Raw genomic sequence first — 21,327 nt, 5'->3', positions numbered from 1 at the left:
ATCAAAGGACACTATCAAGAAATTGAAAAGACAACCATGGAATGGGAGAAAATATTTGGAAATGGTATGTAAAACAAGGAGCTAATATCCAGAATATATTAAAAAAAAAACTTTTAAAAATCAACAATAAAAAGACAAAAAATCGTTTTAAATGACTAAAGAATTTGAAAGACATTTCTCCAAAGAGGATACACAAATGGCCAAAAAGCACATGAAAAGATGCTCCATATCACTAGCCAGGCATTAGGGACATGCAAATAAAAACCACAACGAGGGGCGCCTGGGTGGCGCAGTCGGTTGAGCGTCCGACTTCAGCCAGGTCACGATCTCGCGGTCCGTGAGTTCGAGCCCCGCGTCGGGCTCTGGGCTGATGGCTCAGAGCCTGGAGCCTGTTTCAGATTCTGTGTCTCCCTCTCTCTCTGCCCCTCCCCCGTTCATGCTCTGTCTCTCTCTGTCCCAAAAATAAATAAACGTTGAAAAAAAATTAAAAAAAAAAAACCACAACGAGATACATCACATCAACTAAGATGTCTATTATAAAAACAAAACAAAGCAGTAAAATAATAGGTGTTAGTGAAGATATTAAAAAACCAGAATCTTCATATATTGCTGATGGGGAGGTGACATAGAGCTTCTGTGTAAAACGGTTTCCTCAAACTGTTAAACATACAGTGACCGTATGATTCAGCAATTTCATTCCTAGGTATCGACCCGAGAGGAATGAAAACATATGTTGCCATAAAAAGATGTACAGGAACGTTTCAGAATTTTTCATAAGAGCTAAAAAGTGAAAACAAATGTCCCTCAGTGGGTGAATGGATACGCAAAATGTAGTCCATTCATACAATGCAAGATTATTCAGCCATAGAAAGGAATAAGGCACGGACACCTGCTACAACATGGGTGAACCTTGAAAACATGATGCTGAGCCAAAGAAGCCAGACACAAAATATTGTATGATTCCATTTAATATGAAATATTTAGGAGAAGCAAATCCATAGAGACAGAAGCCTATTAGTGGTTGCTAGGGGATGGACGGAAGGGGGAATGGGGATTGACTGCCTAGTGGGTATGCGGTTTCCTTTTGGGGTGAGAAAAAAGTTGAAAATTAGATAACAGTGATAGTTGCACTATGAATATCGTTGCATTGGGACTATACTAAAAATCACACAAAGTTGCACACTTTAAACAGGTGGATTTGGGGGTTCGCAAATTATAGCTCAGTAAAGATGTTGCATTTCCAAATTATAGGAACCAAATCATCCCATTTGTTTCTCAAACGTGTGCCCGGGAGCCCTTACTGTTTGGGTAGCAGGCTAGATGCTGGATACTTAGGATGGAGAGATGATGTGCGAGCTTGCTTCGGTCTATAATGGGGTCTCGGTGCTAAAACGGTTATACATGTAGACAGTGATTTAAAACCCCGGACTCAGGGGCTAAAGCGATCCACATTGGAATCCACTGGTTTATCTTGAGACTGTTTGACCTTGGGCTCATTTCTCTTTCCTAGATCTGTCAAATGGGAACGATAATCAGCACTTTTCTCAGGTGGGAAGCGCCTGCTAGGAGCTACAGCAGTTACGGCCCCTGGTGGTGGTGGGAAGTGTACTATTGTCCCATTTTGCAGCTGCGGGCGCAAAAGGGTCAGAATCAAAAACCCAGGTCGTCCCCGCCTGAGTCAGGGTCTCGGTTTCCCGGCCGGCCGGGAAAAGTCCGCAGACCCCGGCTGGTCTTGGGTTCACCTGGAGCGCCTGCGTGCCGCGCGCCCCCGCCGGGAGGATCGCGCGCCCGGCCCCGGTGAGCGCGCACGTGTGTCCCGGCGGTTGCCTAGCAACCGGCCAGGCGAGGCGGCCGCGCGGGCATGGAGACGCCCGGCGGGACCGTGAGCGCCGCGGTCCGGGAGCACCTGAGGCAGTTGTGTCTTCGCGAGTTCCCGTGCGGCACCGGCAGCTGGGTGCGGGCGCCGGCGGGGGCGGCCGGAGGAGGGACGCGGGGATCTGCGGCGCCGAGGGGCCCGGGCCGCCGGCACAGGCTTTGGCGGATCCGGAGGAGCCTGAGGGGAGGCTTGGATCTAGGAGTTTAGGAGCGTCCTGAGCTGGGGTGGGGGCTGGGACGCCGCAGGGGCCGACGGGAGAGCTCCCACCCCCCCCTCCCCACCCTCCCACACCCCCCCCCACCCTCCCACACCCCCCCGCGGGCCTGACCCGCAGAGGAGGGCGGGACCCCGCCTAGACCTGAGCCCGGCGGGCTGACCGGGGGTAGGGCTTCTCCGTTAGAAACACCAGGCTCCCTTTGAGGTGGAAAGTTTTTGCCTGGGCCGAGAGCGTCTCAACCCTCAGGTGCCCCAGAGCGCAGAAGGCGTGGTCCTGAGCAGGCCCGGTTCTGCTGCCTCCAGAGGCCGGTGGGTCTGGGGGAGAAGCGGCTCCCTCCCTCCTCTCCTGGCTCCTTGTCTCGGAGGCCGGAAACTCTTCCCTTCTAAAGTTTCTCCCTGGGGTGCAAGTCGTGGCTCTTGCGGGCTGGAGCAGGTGCGTCTGCCCGCACCCCACCCCCATCAGCTAGTGCTCCTGGTGGGGATGAGGAGCAGGCCATTGAGAACCTGCAGCCCCCAGGATGTGCCCTGGAATATCTTGAGGGTCTGGAATGTTCCCCTCCTGCTTGCTGGGAAGCTGAGGCCCCCCCCACACTGGTAGGGGCTAAGGGGAGGCCTGTGTGCCCATTTTCATAGAGGAGAAAAACCAAGGCACCAATCAAGGAACTAATGGATTTGTTTGTCTCCTCAACAAACACTGTTGAGTGTCTACTGTACAAGGTGCTGTGGGGTTTCACCGATGTCTCCAGTTCTCCTGGGGGAAGGGCTGGGAGAAAGTCAGCTCTGGGACCCAACCTTTCCCCATCCGCTGTGGCCTCTAAATTCTGAATTCACCTTTTCAGCCACGGTACTTCTTCCTCGAAAGCCATTCCTTGGTTAATACATCCCCCAGATTGCCTTTTGCGCCTCTAGCTTTTAGTACATAAATCCTTCTTAACTGTTAGGTTGCTTTCACCTGCTTCTTCAGGGTTCCCAGCTTGGGTAAATTCCTAAAGGCAGGAATGCAGTTCTTTGTAGTTCTATTCATGGCTGATGATCAGTCGGAAGTATTGATTACTCACTGCTTAAACTTCTAAACTCTTGATCCCCGATGGTCCTATCTTACCATCTACTCTTTTTGGGGAGTCTCGAATCCTTGAGAGGGCTGAGTCACGAGTAGCGAACTTCTCCACCTCCACCGCTGCAGAATAGGTCACGTTTTCTTCCTCGAACTTGGCGAACATGGAGGGAGCTGATCCCCAGAGACGAGGAGGCCGTGAGCCCCGGGGAGGAGACGGTGGAGGCCCTGTTGGGCCTGGTCCGCAGCCCCCACTCCCCCTGGGCTCTGCTGGAGGGCTCCAGTGCAGAGGACCATTTTCTGAGAGAACTGGCCATCCAGAATCCCCTGATGCTCAAGGACACCTTCTTCTACTCCTACTTCAGGTCCCTACGAGTGGTGGACAAGCAGGTGAGTGCCAGAGGTTGATGTCAAGGAGGCCATGCCCCTTAAAGAGCTTAGTGGTGAGACCTAGGTGGTGAGTAGAAAGAAGGGTGGGGAGGTGGCTCGGACCTAAATAACTTCACCAGCGCCTCCACCTGCCAGGGCCAGCTGCTCATTTGTTCCGTGTCTTCTTCCTTCACCCCCGGGGAATCCAGGTGTGTTTTCTACAGCTGACTTCTGACTTGGGCTCCTGGGTCCTCGGAGAGACCTTTGAAGTGTCTGTGTCGGTTTTACTTACACTGTGGGGGCCCGGGGTTGGGGAGGGTTGGCATGGTACTGTATTAATTTCTGTTACTGAGAAGCCTTCTTTGCCTCTACCGATAACAGAGCCCCAATCTGCAAACTCAGCCTCCCTACATTGGCTTCCCCTTTCCCAGAGAAACTGGGGATCTACACAGTACCAGGTGGGAGGGGCGGGAACAACTCCTGTCAGTTTTCCTGGGACTTTCGGGCATCAGCGCTGAAAGTGTCCCGGGAACGCCTCAATCCTGGGCACGCTGGCACAGTCGCCAGGAAGGGCCCTGATGTCTTTGAGGGCACAGAGAACTGAAGGTTCACAGATAGGCCTCTGAACTTCCGGTCTGATCCTGCTGTATGTAAACTAGTGATTCCTTAAGGCCTCAGGGGTAGACAGCACAGAACATGGGATCCCTGCCCTTGGGAGCACACAGTCCAGCTGGGGACACGGGACACTGGGCTGGTAGCTGTACAGCGCCTCCGGGGAGTGAGGCGGGGGCTGAGAGGTCACTGCGGAGGCGGAGCCCTGGGATCCTGGTGGAATGTGCAGGAGAGGCTGTAAGAGGGTCGGTAGGGGAGACGAAAGGGGTTGGTGTGTTCGAGGTGACTCCCTCAGGAGGCAAGTGGCCTCCTGTCGGTGGCCTCCCGTGGACCCTGTTTCTGCTCCAAAGCTGCCTCACCCGCAAGAGCTCTCAGCTTCCTTTCCTTCCCTTCCAGGTGAGCCTGGTGGATAAAGACCTCCTGAAATTTCTAAATCTTGAAGAGTTGGTACTGAGTGCTAATCAAATCCAGGAGATCGATGCTGTCAACCTGCCCCCAACTCTCAAGGTAAAAGAGCTCAGACTCCATTTAGGGTCTTCGAGTTGGCTCTGCCCAGAAGCCCTGCCCCTGCCCTCCCCACAGAAGGTTTGGCCAGTGTGGCTGGATGCCAAGGACCAGCCCCAGGCTTTGGAGAGGGAGGCCAGGTGCCGAAAAAGTAGAATCTCCATAAGACCCTGCAGTTCCGTGTCTGGGTATATGCCCCAGAGAAGTGAAGGCAGGGACTGAGATTCTTGCTGGCCCGTGTTCACGGCAGCACTCCTCACGACAGCTGAAAGGTGGAGACAACCCAGATGTCCACCAGCCGAGAAAGGGCAAACAAAATGTGGTCCCTCCATGTGGTGGGATATTCTTCAGTCATAAACAGGAACGTGCTGGGACATGGACGAACCTTGAACACGTGATGCTGAGTACAAGAGTCCCGACAGGAGAGGTCACATGTTAGCTGATTCCGCTTGCATGAAATATCTAGAAGAGGCAATTCCACAGAGACAGGGAGTAGATTAGAGGTTACTGGGGCAGGGGTGAGGGCGATGTGGAGTTGTTGCTTAATGGGGTACAGTCTGTCTGGGGTGATGAAAAATTTCAGAAGTAGGTAGCAGTGACAGCTGCACTACAGTGTGAGTGAACTTAATGCCACTGAATTGTACACTTAAAAGTAGGTAAAATGGGGGCGCCTGGGTGGCTCAGTCGTTTGAGCCTCCTGACTCTTGATTTCAGCTCAGGTCATGATCCCAGGGTGAGGGATCTAGCCCCGTGTTGGGCTCCATGCTGAACTTGGAGCCTGCTGAAGATTCTCTCTCTCTCTCTCTCTCTCTCTCTCTCTCTCTCTCTCCCTCCCTCCCTCCTTCCCTCCCTCTCCCCCTCTCTCCTCTCTCTCTATCCCTCCCCCCACCCCCTCCCCCGCTCATGTGCACAGTCTCTAAAATAAAAAAATAAAGAAAAAAGAAAAATAGGTAACATGACAAATTATATATATTTTGCCACCATAAAAATAATCATTTAAAAAGAAACTAGGAGCACCAGAATGGCTCAGTCAGTTAAACGTCCAACTCTTGATTTTGTCTCAGGTCATGATCTCACGGTCGTGAGATCAAGCCCCCCATCAAGCTGTGCGCTAAGCGTGGAGCCCACTCGAGATTCTCTCTCCCTGCCCCTCCCGAGGTCACACACAGGTCATGCTCTCTCTCAAAATAAATAAGTAAATAAATAAATAAAAGCTATTCCAGGCTTAAGTTTTTATTTTTATTTATTTTGAGATAGAGAATGAGCAGGGGAGGGGCAGAGAGAGAGGGAAACAGAATCCCAAGTGGGGTCTGTGCTGTCAGTGCAGAGCCCGATGCGGGGCTTGAACTCACAAACTGTGAGATCATGACCTGAGCTGAAACCGAGTTGGATGCTTAGCTGACTGAGCCACCCAGGTTCCCCCAAATGCTCTCCATTTTAAATTAAATGTGGAAATTAGTAGATGTAATGGCAAAAGGGACTCAGAAATATGGCTCAGTGCCAGGCTTCGGAAGAACCCAGATGAGACCTTGGAGCAGAAGTGCAAGAATGCTCTGTTCTCCTCAAGTCCATCCCTTACTCCAGCCAGGGGCCCTTTAGCTTTCTCAGTGACATGTTGCTGTGGGTTGAGCAATTGCCAAAATGCTATGTTACCCCCCGTCCCGTGCCAAATTTTAAAGTTTTCTTCACAAAAGGAAAAGAAAGTTTCCAACACCTGCTATAGAAATACTATTCCATATTAAAAAAAAATTAATGTTTATTTATTTTTGAGAGAGACAGCACAAGAGGGGGAGGGGCAGAGAGAGAGGGAGACACAGAATCCAAAGCAGGCTCCAGGCTCCGAGCTGTCAGCACAGAGCCCCACGCGGGGCTGGAACTCAGTAACCGTGAGATCATGACCTGAGCTGAAGTCAGACGCTCAACGGACTCAGCCACCAGGTGCCCCTTTTTTCCCCTATTTTAAAGTGAGTCCGGATGGACACCGGGTGGCCTGGCTTGAATGCTTCACAGTCCTCCCCGTTTCTCAGGGAGGAGGGAGGGAGGAGGAGGGACAGCGGGAGGGAGGGAGAAGGAAAGGCAGGATGGAGGGACTGGGGCTCACAGGCACCATTCTTTCTGCCTCTCTCAGGTGCTGGAGCTCTATGGCAACGATATCCGCAGCATGGAGTGTCTGTGCGCTGCCCCGCCCCCGCGACTCCAGCACTTGGGGTTGGGTCACAACAAGCTTCTGGGCCCCCTGGAAAGTCTCTATGTCACCTCCAACCACTGGTAACTCCAGAGTCCCAGACAGAGAGAGAGAGAGAGAGAGAGAGAGAAGGGCTTAGTGTTAGGTTTGGATGATTGCACCCTGGTGCCTTGATGGACTCTGCTTTGCTCTCTTTTCTTTTTTTTTTTTTTCTCCCCTTCCCCTTCCCCTTCCCTTCCCTTTTTAGCTTTGCTCTTTTATTTTCTTTTTTAACTTTGCTCTTTTCTATAATAACTGCTGGTTGGCTGCCAGCTCCAGTCCTAGGATTTATTTCTAACTAAATAAGCAAACATTTCCACCGAAGCCCAGGGAAGGATTACAAATAGCAGGAAGCAAAAGCAAACCTTTTGCTATGATGCTTTTAGAGCAGGGTTTCTTGACTTGGGCACTGCCGGCACTGGAGTGGGAACCTGTCGGTGGTGGGGCTGTCTTCCGCACACAGGAAGTTGAGCGGCACCCCTGGCCTCCACCCACTAGATGCCAGTAGCACCCCTGCCCCAGTTGTAACCACCAAAGTGTTTGTAGATAGTGCCCAGTGCGTGCCGTGCAAAATCGCCCCCAGCTGCCCTACAGACCACTCCTGCTGTGACTTGTCTCCTTGGGGAGTGAGCAGTGGGAGACAAAACCCTGGGTCTGAGGACTATGCGGGGACCTGAGGCGACCTGTGAAAGGCCGTCAGAGGAAGCTTTCGGGGTGTGCTGTGAGGATTCCCAGGGTTTCAGTGTCCTGGGCAGCCATGGGCTTAGGTTCACAGCCCGGAAGGGGCAGAGGACATAGGCCAGCATCACTTCCCTGCTTTTCTAGGTAACCTGGAGAAGGATCTCAGGTGGCCCAACTGTACGTGCTCTTGGAACGTGCCCGACTCTGGCCATAGTTTCCTTCTTCCTCCTCTTTCTCCCACTCTTGCCAAGCTCTCTCTACACAGTCTTGGCCGCGTGCACTTCTGCACCTCTTTCTTCCACTGACGGCGGCTGCCAGGAGGGAGGCGTACATGTTAGACTTCTGTGATGGCTGATTTCAGACCGTGGACAGGGTACTGGGTGTTCTGATTTTTTTAATTTGGAAAACATACTTATTCTAAACGTAGGTAACCTGCTTAATGCCAAGTGTGGCTTTCATAAAAACATGTATGTGAAACCTTTGATTTTCACTGCTTTGAAATTAAAAGGAGGGCCCCCTTTCCGTGGACCGATTTTGCTGATGTGTTCTCAGTCTTCTTGAAGAAGCCTGACACGGGATACGGTCCGTGTGCTGGTCCCCATGAAATGTTCTTGGGTATTTCCCGTTGACTGGCTAGCCAACATCACGGGCGGGACAGGCTGCAAAGGGACAGCAGAAGGGGAGGGGACATGGCTGAGCTCGGTCAGCTGGAGGCCCGGGCTACAACAAAGTGCTGATGAAGCGGCCCTCGCGTCTCTCTCGCGGCTGCTCTCAGAGCTGAAACCAGTTCGCTTTCTAGTGTGCGCATTGGGGAACCACCCCTGGCCCCTGTGTGGCCCTCTTCTCCAGAGTGGCATGGAGGGTGCCTCCTTTGTCCTCACTGGCATGTTCTTCACTCTTGTGCCCCACGAAAGGAATCACGTGGCTTCCTATGACCGTGAGCCAGCCGGGCTTTGGAAGGCATCCTCCAGCTTCTAAACCCCTCAAGTTTCAGGCACCCTCATCCCAGATCCCCAGATCCGCCTCCCCCTCTTACCCCAACTCACCGCCCCTCCCCGTGAGGCTTCCATCCGGCTTCCTTGCCAGTCTGTACGTCTTTGTGGAGAACCTTGTAGTGGCACAACACTGTGTCAGGATCTATGGGAGGGACCAAGAAGAAAAGACCGGTGTAAATGGAAGTCAGTGGAGGCAGGATGTGACGAGGGCCATCTCTGTGTCGCAGCGAGGATGGCAGTGTCGTGGAGGGGGGGGGGGGCAGTAGGACCAAGAAGCGCTTCCCAACAGGGCGGCTAACTTGAGTCAAGGGCGCCTGACTTGGGAGTCGAGGGTGGGCTGAAATTCCTAACCTGCCCTCAGCACAGGCCTTCTGTCTGTTCTGGACGTGGGGTGCCGGCGGGTGTTGAGCAGGGCAGGCCGGGCACGCGTCCCCATCCCTTTGCTCACCCTGCCTCTGGACCCCCGGATGGTCCTGCTTCCCTTCTAGGCCCAACCTCGTCTCTCTGGACCTGAGCTTCAACGACCTGACGGACCTGCAGGGCATGATGGCCAGCCTCAGCACCCTCCGCCGCCTGAGGCTGCTGGTGCTGCAGGGGAACCCGCTGGCCCTGCTGCCCTACTACCGAGGCTTCACCATCGACAGCCTGTCCCAGCTCTGCGTGCTGGACGACATCACCGTGTCTCCCAGCGAGAAGCATCAGTTCCGGGGGCTCGGCCGCAGTGGGGGTGAGGGAGCTGATGTGCCCAGTGGGGAGGGGCCGGCATCTGACACCTCGAGCCTCTGCTGCCTGTCCACCATCGAACTAGCGGTCTGTCCCTGCAGCTCCCCAGTTGACCCACACCCTAATCAGGCGTAGCTCACCTTCTCGGTCAGAGTTCTGTCCCAGACTTTTGATGCCTGTGATTGGGATTTGGGGACAGAAGCAGTAAGGAGGCAAACAGGAAACATTCTTTAAATCAACTTCTTTACTTTTGTGGCGGTTTGAGATCACCCCCTTGTGGCCCATGCCGCAAGCTGCATCAGAGGTTGTTCAAGGTCAAGATGGTGATAATAGCTATGCCTACTGTGAGCCAGGCTCGTGCTAAGATAACATGTACTCTTCATCTGTAACCATCCTGTAAAGCAGCTACTACCGTTCCCATTATACAGACCCAGAAAACAAGGCTTAAGAGGGGTGTCTTACCAAAAAGGGACTTACCCCCAAACAGCTGTTGGAACTTGGCAGAACTGGGATTTGAACCCAAGTCTGCAAACTCTGAGGCTCCCCACCGAGTGGAGAGAACGCAAGAATCCGGCTCCCCTCCTGTCCCCCTCACTCCTACCCATTCTCCCTTGCAGACCTCTTGGCACGTCAGGCACAGCTCGTGGTGACCATTGGAAATGTCAAGGGGGTTCAGGACACCTCAGTCTTAGACCCGGAACCAGGGCCCCAAGGCCCTTTTATCACTTACAGCTATTATGTGACCTACGATTTTGTAGAAGAGGAAGAAGGAGAAGGAAGTGAATATGGTGGTGTCCTGGTGGAGGTGTGTGATCCGGGGGCTCTTGCCCCCCCCCCCGGAACTGGGGGGGGGGGGAGGGAGGGCTGGGCTGCACTGGGGTCCACAGGGTGTCCTGCGCAGGCAGAACAGCTTCTCAGCTTCTTGGGGCCCAGGAAACCCCTTCACAGGGAGCTTTCTGATTCACACCCTCCTCTGAGAAGGGAAGAGGCTCGTTCAGCCCCTTTCTTGAACCTCCTCCTTTCTTTCACCTCCTTCCTTTGCCCTTGAATATGAGCCAACGGCCTCACAAGGAAACAGCATTTACAACCAGGTTGGTTGCTCCCCGCGGCATGTTTCTCCCCTACTCCATCACCCTTCCCTTCGGAAGCAGACCTCAGGGTGTCATTCGGCCAGGAGCAACGGAGGACACCCCAGCTTCTGCAGAAATTGTTACTGTTCTTACCCCTACGGCAGTTCTCTGAGAAGGGGCATTAGGAAAACCCTTCCTGCCCCAGTTTGTGTGTTTGCTGGCTCCGCAAGTTCACCGTGGCACGGACACCTGTTCATGCGGACACCTGTTCACGCGCGCTGCGCGCCCTGAGAACCTTGAACAACACCGCGGCCGGGCGGGTGTGTGGTCTCTCCCACAGATCGTCATGCCCTCGCCCAGCACCGAACAGCTGGCCGAGGACATTCCGGAGGACGTTCCCGAAGAGGTCTTCGAAGAGCACGAGGACTCTGCAGAGTCCGGGCTGTCCGCCCAGTCGGGAGAGCGCGAGGATTCGCTCGCGTCGGGCGGGTCGGCGCCCTTGCCCGGGGTGGCCGACTCCACGGAAGAGCTGGCCAAGCTGCGGCCGCGAAGAGACCCCCGGCTCTGCCCCTCCCCAGGGTAAGGACGGAGACCCTGCCCTGCGGGAGCCCCTTCGTCGTCCAAGAGCAGGGCACCCCCCCCTGCCCCCTGCCCCTGGGCCGCGCGGGACGGGCCGAGGCTGCGCTCCCGGCTGTGCAGGTGCGGCCGCGTCGGTGTCCGGCACTCCGAGCCCTACACCCCCCCCCCCCCCCCCCGCGCTTCCTTCCCTCCGCCCGGCAGGGCTGCATCGCCTTTCCGCCGCCAGGTGTCCCGCCGCCAGGTGTCGCGCACGCGGGCATTTCTTAGTCACCCGAGAGGACAGCACTTTCCGTTTTAGCCCTCAGAGTTGAGAGTCTTTTCAGTTTAACTTCTTGGTACGTGGAACATATCCTGGCATCCGACCCCTGGTGTGGATCTTGCAGCCTGAGCAGCAGGCTCTTCCTTACCCTCCTAAGGCCCCTCTGGCCTCACAGCCCCCACAGGTGTTGTCTTATCTGATGAAGAACCTTTTTTTTTTTTTTTCAACGTTTATTTATTTTTGGGACAGAGAGAGACAGAGCATGAACGGGGGAGGGGCAGAGAGAGGGAGACACAGAATCGGAAACAGGCTCCAGGCTCCGAGCCATCAGCCCAGAGCCTGACGCGGGGCTCGAACTCCCGGACCGCGAGATCGTGACCTGGCTGAGGTCGGACGCTTAACCGACTGCGCCACCCAGGCGCCCCTGATGAAGAACCTGTTGATGAAGAATTTTTAGGGTCACTTCTCATTAGGTATTGAAGCTCTATTAACTGATTTTTGTAACTAATTTCAAAACATTGAGCCTGGTTTGGGTTTATTTAATAATAATAATAATTACTATTGTTATTATGCCAACATGGGCTTGAACTAAGACCTGAGCTGAGATCAAGAGTGAGACGCTTAACCGAATGAGCCACCCAGACGCCCCTGGGTTTATTTTTTACAAAATTCAACTGAGGGTAAATGATAAGGTTTGTGGAGAATATGGAAAAGCTGCAGTGGCCCATCCACTTGTGCTGTGTTCCCTCAGGTGACAGAACCAGGCAAGCGGCCATCCCCGCTGCCAGAGAGAAGGTGGGGGACAACCAGCCACCCCCTGTGCCAGGCTCCCCAGTCAACCACAGCCGACGACTTTGTGGTTCTTGGTGGTGTTGAGTTTTTGAAAACATAAAGTCGCAAATAATTCTGCTTTAAAAATATGTAAATTAGAAAAATATGTACATGAGAAAATAAGTTTGTTCTTCTGCATCCATCTAACCTATCCTATAGAATGAATTACTCTTTTTTTTCTTCTTCTTTTTTAAAGTAGGCTCTATGCCCATCATGGGGCTTGAAGTCAGGAACCCAAGATCAAGAGTCACAGGCCTTACTGACTGAGCCAGCCAGGCCCCGGAGTGAATTACTCTTTATTATTATTTGAGAGAGAGAGCAGGAGAGGGACAGAGGGAGACAGAGAGAGAAAGAGACTCTTAAGCGGGCTCCACACTCAACATGGAGCCCAATGTGGGGCTCGATCCCATGACCCTGGGATCATGACCTGAGCCAAAATCAAAAGTTGGACACTCAACCCACTGAGCCACCCAGGTGCCCCCAGAATGAGTTATTCTTAATAGTTTTGTGCACGTAGTTCCCTATTTTTTTCTTATACAGTCATATATATAAACATATATAGTCATCTCTTTTTTATTTAAAAAAAATAGACTTCTGTATATCAATTTGAAATTTGCTGATTTTCCATGTGGCTGTGGACATACAGATCTGTTCTACCATTAAAAAAAAATAAAACGATTGAGGTGTAACACACACATAGAGAAATATCCACTTTACAGCCAAATGATGAGGGCACCCAGGTAGCCACTGCCCTTGACAAGTAACAACATACCAGGACCTCGGAAGACTCCTTAGGCCCCTGCCTCCTCCCCAAGGGTCACGGTCAACTCAACTAACACCATTAACTAGTTTGCCTCTCTTTGACCTTGATCTAAATGCATCGGGCAGTAATCCTTTGTGTCTGGCCTCATCTCCCGCTGTGCACGTGTGTGCACGTCTTCTCAAAGGCCTGGTCCTGGTCCCCGGCCACAGCCTCCCGGGTGATGGGACCCCTGTCTTCATCCCCCTCCCCAAGGACCGTTCTCTTCAGCACTGTCCGCAAGCCCTGGACTGATGTCATCCCCTGCAGCTATGAGATGCAGCACACACTCAAGGACCTGGTGCCACTCAAGGCTTTCCTGCTGGCGGGAACCACCGTGACCATCGTGGAGGAGAAGGTGGGTGGCCGGGATCCCCCTTTTCCTGTCTCCCAGTCTTCTGTCGTGGGGCCCCGCTCCCTTGTCGGCAAGGTCCCAGCCAGCCACACGCTGGCCTGTGTTCACTCGTGGCCGCCTCGCCGTCCCCTAGATTCTCTCTTGGCCTGCGGTGCTGCCTCCTGTTGACGTCCCATTGCCTGCCAAGAAAGGAAAAGGGGAGAAGGACAAGAAGGGGAAGAAGGAGAAAGACAAGAAGGGAAAAGCCGGGATGGACACGGCAGGGAAAAGGGAGAAAGAGGTGGCAAAGGTACTGGCCGGGCTGCCAGGTGCCCCGAGGTGGTGGTGGCGGCGGCCGTGGGCACTCTGGGCACTGTCCCTGCTGGGCCCCGTCCACTCTCCTGACCTCTCTCCACAGGAACAGAAGGGATCCAAGAAGAAAGAGCTTCCTAAGGAGCTCCGCCAGGACCCGCCCATCCTGCGGGTGCTGGGCAGTGGCTTGGTGGTCCTGGAGCCCCTGCTGGCGGGGGAGCCACTTGTGTCCGAAGTGTGCAACTTTGGGGTGATCCGCACTTTGGAAACGGACAGGCTGACATCCCTCAGGGTACAGTAGGGCCCCTGTCACACCCCTCCCCATCAAACCAGTGCTGGGCAGGGAAGGGTTATGGGGGGGGGGGGCATCTCTGAGCCTCCCAACCTCCTCCGGAAGCCCCCGTGCTGGCAGGGCCCTGGGACGCCTGGGGAGGAGGAAGGCCTCTCCTTAGGCCATGCGGCGGTGCCCAGCTCCCAGCCCTCTGGGTTACTGGCTCCTCGGGCAGCCTTCTCAGGTGTGGGGAGCCAGGTTAGAGCTGCCCTGCCTTCCTATAGGACAGCACCCCTTCCCCGGTGCCCACCAAGTCCAGTAAGCATCTCTTGTTGTGGTTCTTCCTCTCAGGATTCAAAGAACAAGAACAAGAGAGCTAAAAAAGGTAAGAATTAACGGTGGTAACTGAGAGCTGGGAGTGTTTATTGAGGACCTCAGTCTATTCAGGTTGCTATAACAGAACACCACAGCCCAGGAGACTTATAGACAGCACACATTTCTTTCCTGCAGTCGTGGAGACTGCAAACTCTAAGACCAAGGTGCCAGCATCGTTAGGTGAGGGCCCTCTTCCTGGGTCTTAGCCAGCACCTTCTTGCCATGTCTTCACGTGGTAGAAAGGGTGAGCGAGCTCCCTGGAGCTTCCTTTGTAAGGACGCTAATCCCATTCCTGAGGCTCTACCCTCATGAGCTCCCAAGGCCCCGTCTCCTAATACCATCACTTTGGGGGCTAGAATTTCAACATGTGAATTTTGCAGGGACACAAACATTCAGACTGTAGCAGGACCTGGGGAAGGATCAGCCTGATTTGGGACCAAAGAAATGGAAGAATGGAGAACTGTATCTTCTGGCCAGTGGGAAGGCCATGCCCGCTCTGAGGACCGAACCCTACATCTTTCTTGCATCTCTGAGAAGAGAGCAGCCTGCTGTGGGTTATGTGAAGGGCAGGAGAGGCAATTTGGGGTAGGAGCCAGGATGAGGTGGGATAGGGGACTGAAGTTGGGACTGGCCCAGCATCCTTCTGGCTCAGCAGTCGTCCGGCCCTCTTTGCCCAACGAGGAGCCTGGACTTGCTCTATGAGCAAGGGGCAGTCACTGAAGTGTCTGAAATAGGTAAGCTTTACATTTGAGTTTTAGAAAGAACCGGCTGGCTTGGGAGGAGCGCTAGGAGGCAGGGGACCAGCTGGGAGGCTACTGCGAGGTGCAAGGAGATGTAGGATGAGGTCAGAGCAGCACTAGTCCCAACAGCTAAAAAGTGGAAACAGCCCAGTGTCCATCCGCGGAGGAGTTCCTGAAGAGGACACGGGTATCCATGCATCGGATCACCCAGCAAAAAAGAATGAAGCGCCACGCGTGCACAACGTGGAGGAACCTTGAAAACGGGATGCAGAGTGAAAGAAGCCAGATGCCAAAGGCCACGTACTGTATAATTCCACTTGTGTGAAATGCCCAGAACAGGTGAATCCATAGAGACAGAAAATAGATCAGTGGTTGTGGGGGTTGGGGGTGGGGAGTGACTGCTAATGGGTACTGGGTTTCCGTTTGGGGGGATGAGATGTTCTGGAATTAGATAATGGTGATGATTCTACAACATTGTGAATATACTAAAAGCGACAGAAGAAGCGTACATTTAAAAATAGTTAAAATGTTGAATATTAAGAGAAGTTTATCTCAATGAAAAAAAATTCACCTAAAAACAAAACAAAACCAAACCGTGTAAAAGGCAAGAAGTGCTAAGTCATTTCCTGACTTGGAAATGGGCAGCAGAGATGGTGTGGAGAAGACAGGTGTGAGAGTTACCGTGGGGCCGGAGGTGGACAGGAGAGACTCGGGCCCAGGGCCTGTGAAGCTGAAGTGTGTGGAGCATCTAAGAAGCGTTTCCCTCACCTGCCCATTGTCACCCGGGGCACTCTCCATCCCCTTTGCCACCACGCTAGACAATCACAGTTGCCACCTTGCTGCACCTCCTTCCTCCCACTCTGTGGCCGGTCTGTCGGCACCCCCACAGCAGCCGGGACGATTTTGTTTGCAGATCTGGTTGTGTCACTCTACTGCTGGAAATTCTTCCATGACTTCCTGCTGGCTCATCACAAAATCCGAATGTCCATGTTCTATAAGCAATTCCCCCCCACCCCCAAGAGTTCTGCCTAGAATACTCCATTTGCACTTGCCACTCTTTTTACTCAGCTACTTGTTTTGCCAGATCTCAGCCTCAGTTGCCTTCTTCAGGGGAGTTGATCCCTGGATTAGTGTGGGCTTCCTTGTTTTCTTCAGGGTATCCTGTTTTCATCCTTGGTACTCAGCGCCATGCTAACTATAGAGATATGAATATGTGTCCTGGTTTCCCTTTTATCTTGTCCACTACACTGAAACTACAAGAGAGTGGGGGCTATGCCTGCATTCTTTAAAGTCAGACAGTCCCCAGCCTCCAGCATAGTAGGCCATTGACATTGAATGAATGACTGAATCAGCTTATAGGTGGTATTTAAAGTCATGAAAATATGTGTGCTTATGTTGACAGAGAAGAGGATTGAGCACAGTGCCCTGGGGAACACTACAAATTTTGAGCAGGAAGGGACAGCAAGAGTTGAACGATCAAATTTAAACATGTACTAAAGCAAAACTCAAAGATATTGAAAGGAACACAAAAATAGCACCCAAGGTAAAATTTATGTCTTCCACCCAATAGAAAAACTACCAGGCATTAAAAGAAAGAGCAAGAGGGGCGCCTGGGTGGCGCAGTCGGTTAAGCGTCCGACTTCAGCCAGGTCACGATCTCGCGGTCCGTGAGTTTGAGCCCCGCGTCGGGCTCTGGGCTGATGGCTCAGAGCCTGGAGCCTGTTTCCGATTCTGTGTCTCCCTCTCTCTCCGCCCCTCCCCCGTTCATCCTCTGTTTCTCTCTGTCCCAAAAATAAATAAACGTTGAAAAAAAAATTTAAAAAAAAAAAAGAAAGAGCAAGAAAATTTAATATATAATGAGAATTTATTGTTCATAATTGACTCAGAAGTGACATATGTTAGAATTAGTAGACAAGGACATTAAAGAAGTTATAATTATATTCCATATATCTAAGAAGCTAAAGGAAAGATTGGTGGTGGTATGTAGCAATATGGAAGATAAACTAAACTTTTAGAGATGAACACTACCATGTTACATTAAAAATACATTCAGTGGGATTAGTGGCATATTAGACAATTCAGAAAAAAAAAAGATTAGTAAACTGGAAGCAGTAGAAACTATCCACAATTAAACTCAGAAAAATGGTTGGAAAAAAATGAATAGAGCATCAGTGAATTTTCAGACAAATTCAAAGGAACTGATGTCCATGTAGTTGGAGTCCCCAAAGGAGAGTGAGGAGGGCAGAAAGACTATCTAAAGAAATAACTGCTGAAACACTTCGTCCAAATTAGATGGAAAATATCAATATACCAATCCAAAAAGTTAAGTGAACTCTAAACACAAGAAGCATGAAGAAAACAAAACCAAGCTAGATAATAATAAAACTGCTAAAAGTTGGTGATAAAGACACATTATGTACAGAAGAACAAAGATAAAGATGACATCAGATTTGTCATCAGGAAAATGTCAAATAGAAGACAGTGGAGGAAGTCTCAAAGAAAAACATCAACTTAAAATTTTTTACCCAACAAAACTATCTTCCAAAAGGCGAAGTGAACACTTCTCTAGACAAATGCTGAAAGAATGCATCACCAGCATACATGTACTACAAGAAAAGTTAAAAGTAGTTCTTTAAGGAGAAGAAAATACTAGATGGATCTGGATCTGTACAAAGAAATCGAGAGCATTGAAAATGGTAATTGTAAGTAAATATAGACTCCTTTCTTATTTAAGTATGTTTAAATTATAGTCAATTGTTTAATGAAAAATGTATATATATGTATGTGTGTGTGTATATATATATATATATATATATATATAACCAATAGAATGTACAATAATAGCAAAAAGGCTAGAAGTGGGAGTAAGGAAAGAAATGGGAGTGTATCATTGTAAGGTTCCTATTTCTATGTGAAGTGGTATAATATCACTTGAAGCCAACAAAGGAGTAAAAAGAGGGATCATAAAGATAGTTATTCTTTTTTTTTTTTTTTTTTTTAATTTTTTTTTTTAACGTTTATTTATTTTGGGGACAGAGAGAGACAGAGCATGAACGGGGGAGGGGCAGAGAGAGAGGGAGACACAGAATTGGAAGCAGGCTCCAGGCTCTGAGCCATCAGCCCAGAGCCCGACGCGGGGCTCGAACTCACGGACCGCAAGATCGTGACCTGGCTGAAGTCGGATGCTTAACCGACTGCGCCACCCAGGCGCCCCAAAGATAGTTATTCTTAAAGAATGAAACAAAAAGAAACAGAGGACTTGTGAGTTAATAGAAAACAAATAAGATGGTAGACTTAAATGTAATCATATCAATAATCGCATTAAATGTAAATGGTCTAAACACCCAATTAAAAGGCAGAGATGATCAAATTGGATAAAAAAGATGCAACCATATGCTACCTACCCGAAACCCACTTTAAATATAAAGATACAAAAATATTAAAAGGATGGAGAAAGATATTCTTGCTAACGCTAATAAAAAAACAGGAGCAACTATTAATATCAGACATAATGGACTTCAGAGAAAGACTATTACCAGGGGTAAAGAGGGTTATTTTGTAATAATAAAGGAGTCAGGAGGATGTAACAATCCTAAGTATGCAGCTAATAATTGAGCTTGAAAATATATGAAACAAAAACTGAGAGAACTACAAGGAGCAATAGACAAATCCAAAATTATATTCAGAGATTTCAATACACCTCCCTAAGTAATTGATAGAACAAATAGAAAATCATTAAGGATGTAGGAGACCTGAATCACACTGCCAATCAACTTGACGTAACTGACATCTGTAGAGTACCCCACCGAACAACGTGAGAATACACTTTCTTTAAGTGCACACAGAACTGAGATATTCCATAATCTGGGCTATTAATAAAGTCTCAATAAGTTTAAAACAATTCAAGACATACAAAGTATCCTATCCTCTATGACTACAGGGGAATTAAATTAGAAATCAGTAAAAGAAGTATGTAAGATCTCTCTATTGTTTGAAACTAAATTACACACTTTTAAAAAATCTTTTTTAAATGTTTATTTTTTTGAGAGACAGAGTGCGAGTGGGGTAGGGGCAGAGAAAGAGAGAGGGGGAAAGACAGACACAGAATTTGAAGTAGTCTCCAAGCTCTGAGCTGTCAGCACAGAAGTCGGATGCTCAACCAACTGAGCCATCCAGGCGCCCCTAAATAACGCACTTCTAAATAACCTATCAAAGAAGAAATCAAAAAGGAAATTAGAAAATATTTTGAACGGAATGAAAATGAAAAGATAAAATATCAAAATTAATAGAATATAACTAAAACAGTATTTATAGAGAAATCTATAGCACTGCATACCTATAATTAGAAAAGCTTCTAAAACTATTAAGTGAGTTTAACAGGGTTGCATGATACAGGATCAGTATTAAAAAATTAATTGTATTTCCATATACTAGCAATAAACAATTAGATACTGAAATTTAAAAATACCATTTACAATGCCATTGAAAAATATGAAATAGGGATAAATCTGACTAAGGATGTGGAAGTTCTATACACTGAAAACTACAAAATGTTGCTGAGAGAAATCAAAGACTTAAATGGATAAATATGTACATGGATAGGGAGATTCAGGATTGTTAGGATGTTGGTTTTCCTCAGATTGATCTATGATTCAACCTGATAGCAATCATAATTCTGAGGGGATTTTTTTTTTTTTGGTAGAAATCAGCAAGCTGATTCTAAAATTAATATGGAAATTCAAAGGATGTAGAATAGCCAAAACAGCTTTGAAAAAGAACAAAGAGGGACACCGGGGTGGCTCAGTTGGTTAGCGTTAGACTCCGGACTCAGGTCATGATCTCAGTCTGTAGGTTCCAGCCCTGCATAGGGCTCTGTGCTGACAGCTGGGAGCCAGGAGCCTGCTTTGGATTCTGTGTCTCCCTCACTCTGCTCTTGCCCGCTTGTGCTGTCTCTCAAAAATAAACATTGAAAAAAAAAAAGTTTTTTAAAGAAAAAGAACAAAGGATGTACACTGCCAGACTTCAGGGCCCATACAAATATGGACAATGGGCATGATTTATAATCAAGTTACGGGGTCAAGATGGTCTTAATTTTCTTTTACTCTTTTGCAAATTTCTTTATTGTCTGGCTTAATTGAGGATAGTTGCATTTGAATAGCTGCTCCTGCAGCCCCTAATCTCTTGTGATGTGTTGCTGTGATTGTAGTGTATGAAGAAAATCCAGTCTCACATGGGCATGAAACTGGAAAAGAAAGGGCTATTTTCATAGGCTTTCAAATAACTGATATCTTTCTTAGATATTATGTCAAAATTTGACAACTAGTAGGTTTTTAAAGTCTGTTACAGTGTGAATACTGAATCTATCGTTTTTGCATAGTTACCTTAAAATCCATTAGTCTACACTTTTTTTTCACATTGCATTTTGAAGGGCTATCTTGCCCCTGCACAATCTGTGACGTCAGACATCGGTTATTTGTGAAATACTGGTTCACAGAGTTATGCAGATCTTCCAACCGTTGACACGTTTCATTATACATTATCCAAAAATCATATTCTTCATCAGCACCCATATGATTAGAAAAGTCTTGGATTGTTGGGAAACTGTTAAGTTCACGGTGGCAGATGCGATGTTCCAAAATTCTAATTTCTACTCGAAAGCTCAAATGTCATAAATGTATCAAAATGCTTTCTGTTGTTTTCCCCGCAATGCCAGGCTTCCTTCGTTTGCTTTTTAGCAAACATCTACCAAATATCCGCGTCCGAATAACCATGGTTTGTCGGTGTTCTTTCAAGAGAGACCGGTGTTCCCAGACACGTGGCTAGTTCATCTCGCAGCTCCAACAGCTGAGCCTGGTTAAACGATCTGATGAGGGGTGACTGAAGTGTGTTCCTTACTACGCTGACAACGAAGCCGCGCTCCCCCTGGCTCGGAGGGCAGCTCTGCGTTTCGGGGATGCGGAACGAGCCCGTCCAGGACGGCCGAGAAGCAGCCCGCACGCCCCTCGGGACTCACAGACCCGCGTTTTTATTTCCTCAGAAAAGACCAAACCTGCGGCTGCAGTGTTCGACGGCGACTACCAGCCCCAGCCCTTGACCGTGGAGGTGCAGATCCAGCTGAACCAGTGCCGCACGGCCGAGGAGGCGCTCCGGGAGTTCGCCCTGTAGGGCGCGGGATTAAAGGCTGTTCTGACCACCGCAGCTCCGCGTCCGTGTGGCCGCCGCGCCCGGGAGCGGGGGGTGGGCCGGGGCGGCGGGGCGGCCTCCGCGTCCGCAGGTGTGCGGCGGGAGCGCGGAGCCCGGAGGGGGCGGGGCCCCGCGGCGGCCCCGAAGCCCCGCCTCTCCCGCTGCCCAAGCGGGCCCCGCCCACCGGCCGAGCGGAGCGGAGCGGGAGGTGCGAGGCTGGAGCTCGCGCCCGCGCTCGGCCGCTCGAGCTCCACGCCCGTGCCTGGTCCGGCGTCCCGGCTCAGGTAGGTCCGCGGGGGGCGGGTTGTGCGGGACCGGGG

General features: G+C 50.3%; 1 protein-coding gene across 1 annotated transcript; it reads left to right on the top strand.

Moving 5' to 3' along the window:
* Positions 1–1,852: 1,852 nt before the first annotated feature.
* LRRC43 (leucine rich repeat containing 43) lies at positions 1,853–21,002 on the top strand. The gene is made up of 12 exons (XM_047828070.1): positions 1,853–1,954; positions 3,276–3,536; positions 4,524–4,634; positions 6,760–6,899; positions 9,020–9,258; positions 9,872–10,059; positions 10,665–10,903; positions 13,009–13,150; positions 13,281–13,436; positions 13,545–13,730; positions 14,061–14,094; positions 20,862–21,002. Exons 1-12 carry the CDS (start codon positions 1,862–1,864, stop codon positions 20,987–20,989), a joined length of 1,917 nt encoding a protein of 638 aa, XP_047684026.1. The 5' UTR covers positions 1,853–1,861; the 3' UTR covers positions 20,990–21,002.
* Positions 21,003–21,327: the final 325 nt, after the last annotated feature.

Source organism: Prionailurus viverrinus, chromosome D3, assembly GCF_022837055.1.
Source record: "Prionailurus viverrinus isolate Anna chromosome D3, UM_Priviv_1.0, whole genome shotgun sequence".
Taxonomy (NCBI): domain Eukaryota; kingdom Metazoa; phylum Chordata; class Mammalia; order Carnivora; family Felidae; genus Prionailurus; species Prionailurus viverrinus.
This window is presented reverse-complemented; position numbering and strand designations above follow the sequence as displayed.

Bases quoted from the DNA above. Each gene is read 5' to 3' on its own strand.
- LRRC43 (XM_047828070.1), top strand. From the start codon at position 1,862: ATGGAGACGCCCGGCGGGACCGTGAGCGCCGCGGTCCGGGAGCACCTG. The intron at 13,151-13,280 runs GTGGGTGGCCGG...GCCGTCCCCTAG, and splicing joins TGACCATCGTGGAGGAGAAG to ATTCTCTCTTGGCCTGCGGT. The intron at 13,437-13,544 runs GTACTGGCCGGG...CTCTCTCCACAG, and splicing joins GGGAGAAAGAGGTGGCAAAG to GAACAGAAGGGATCCAAGAA.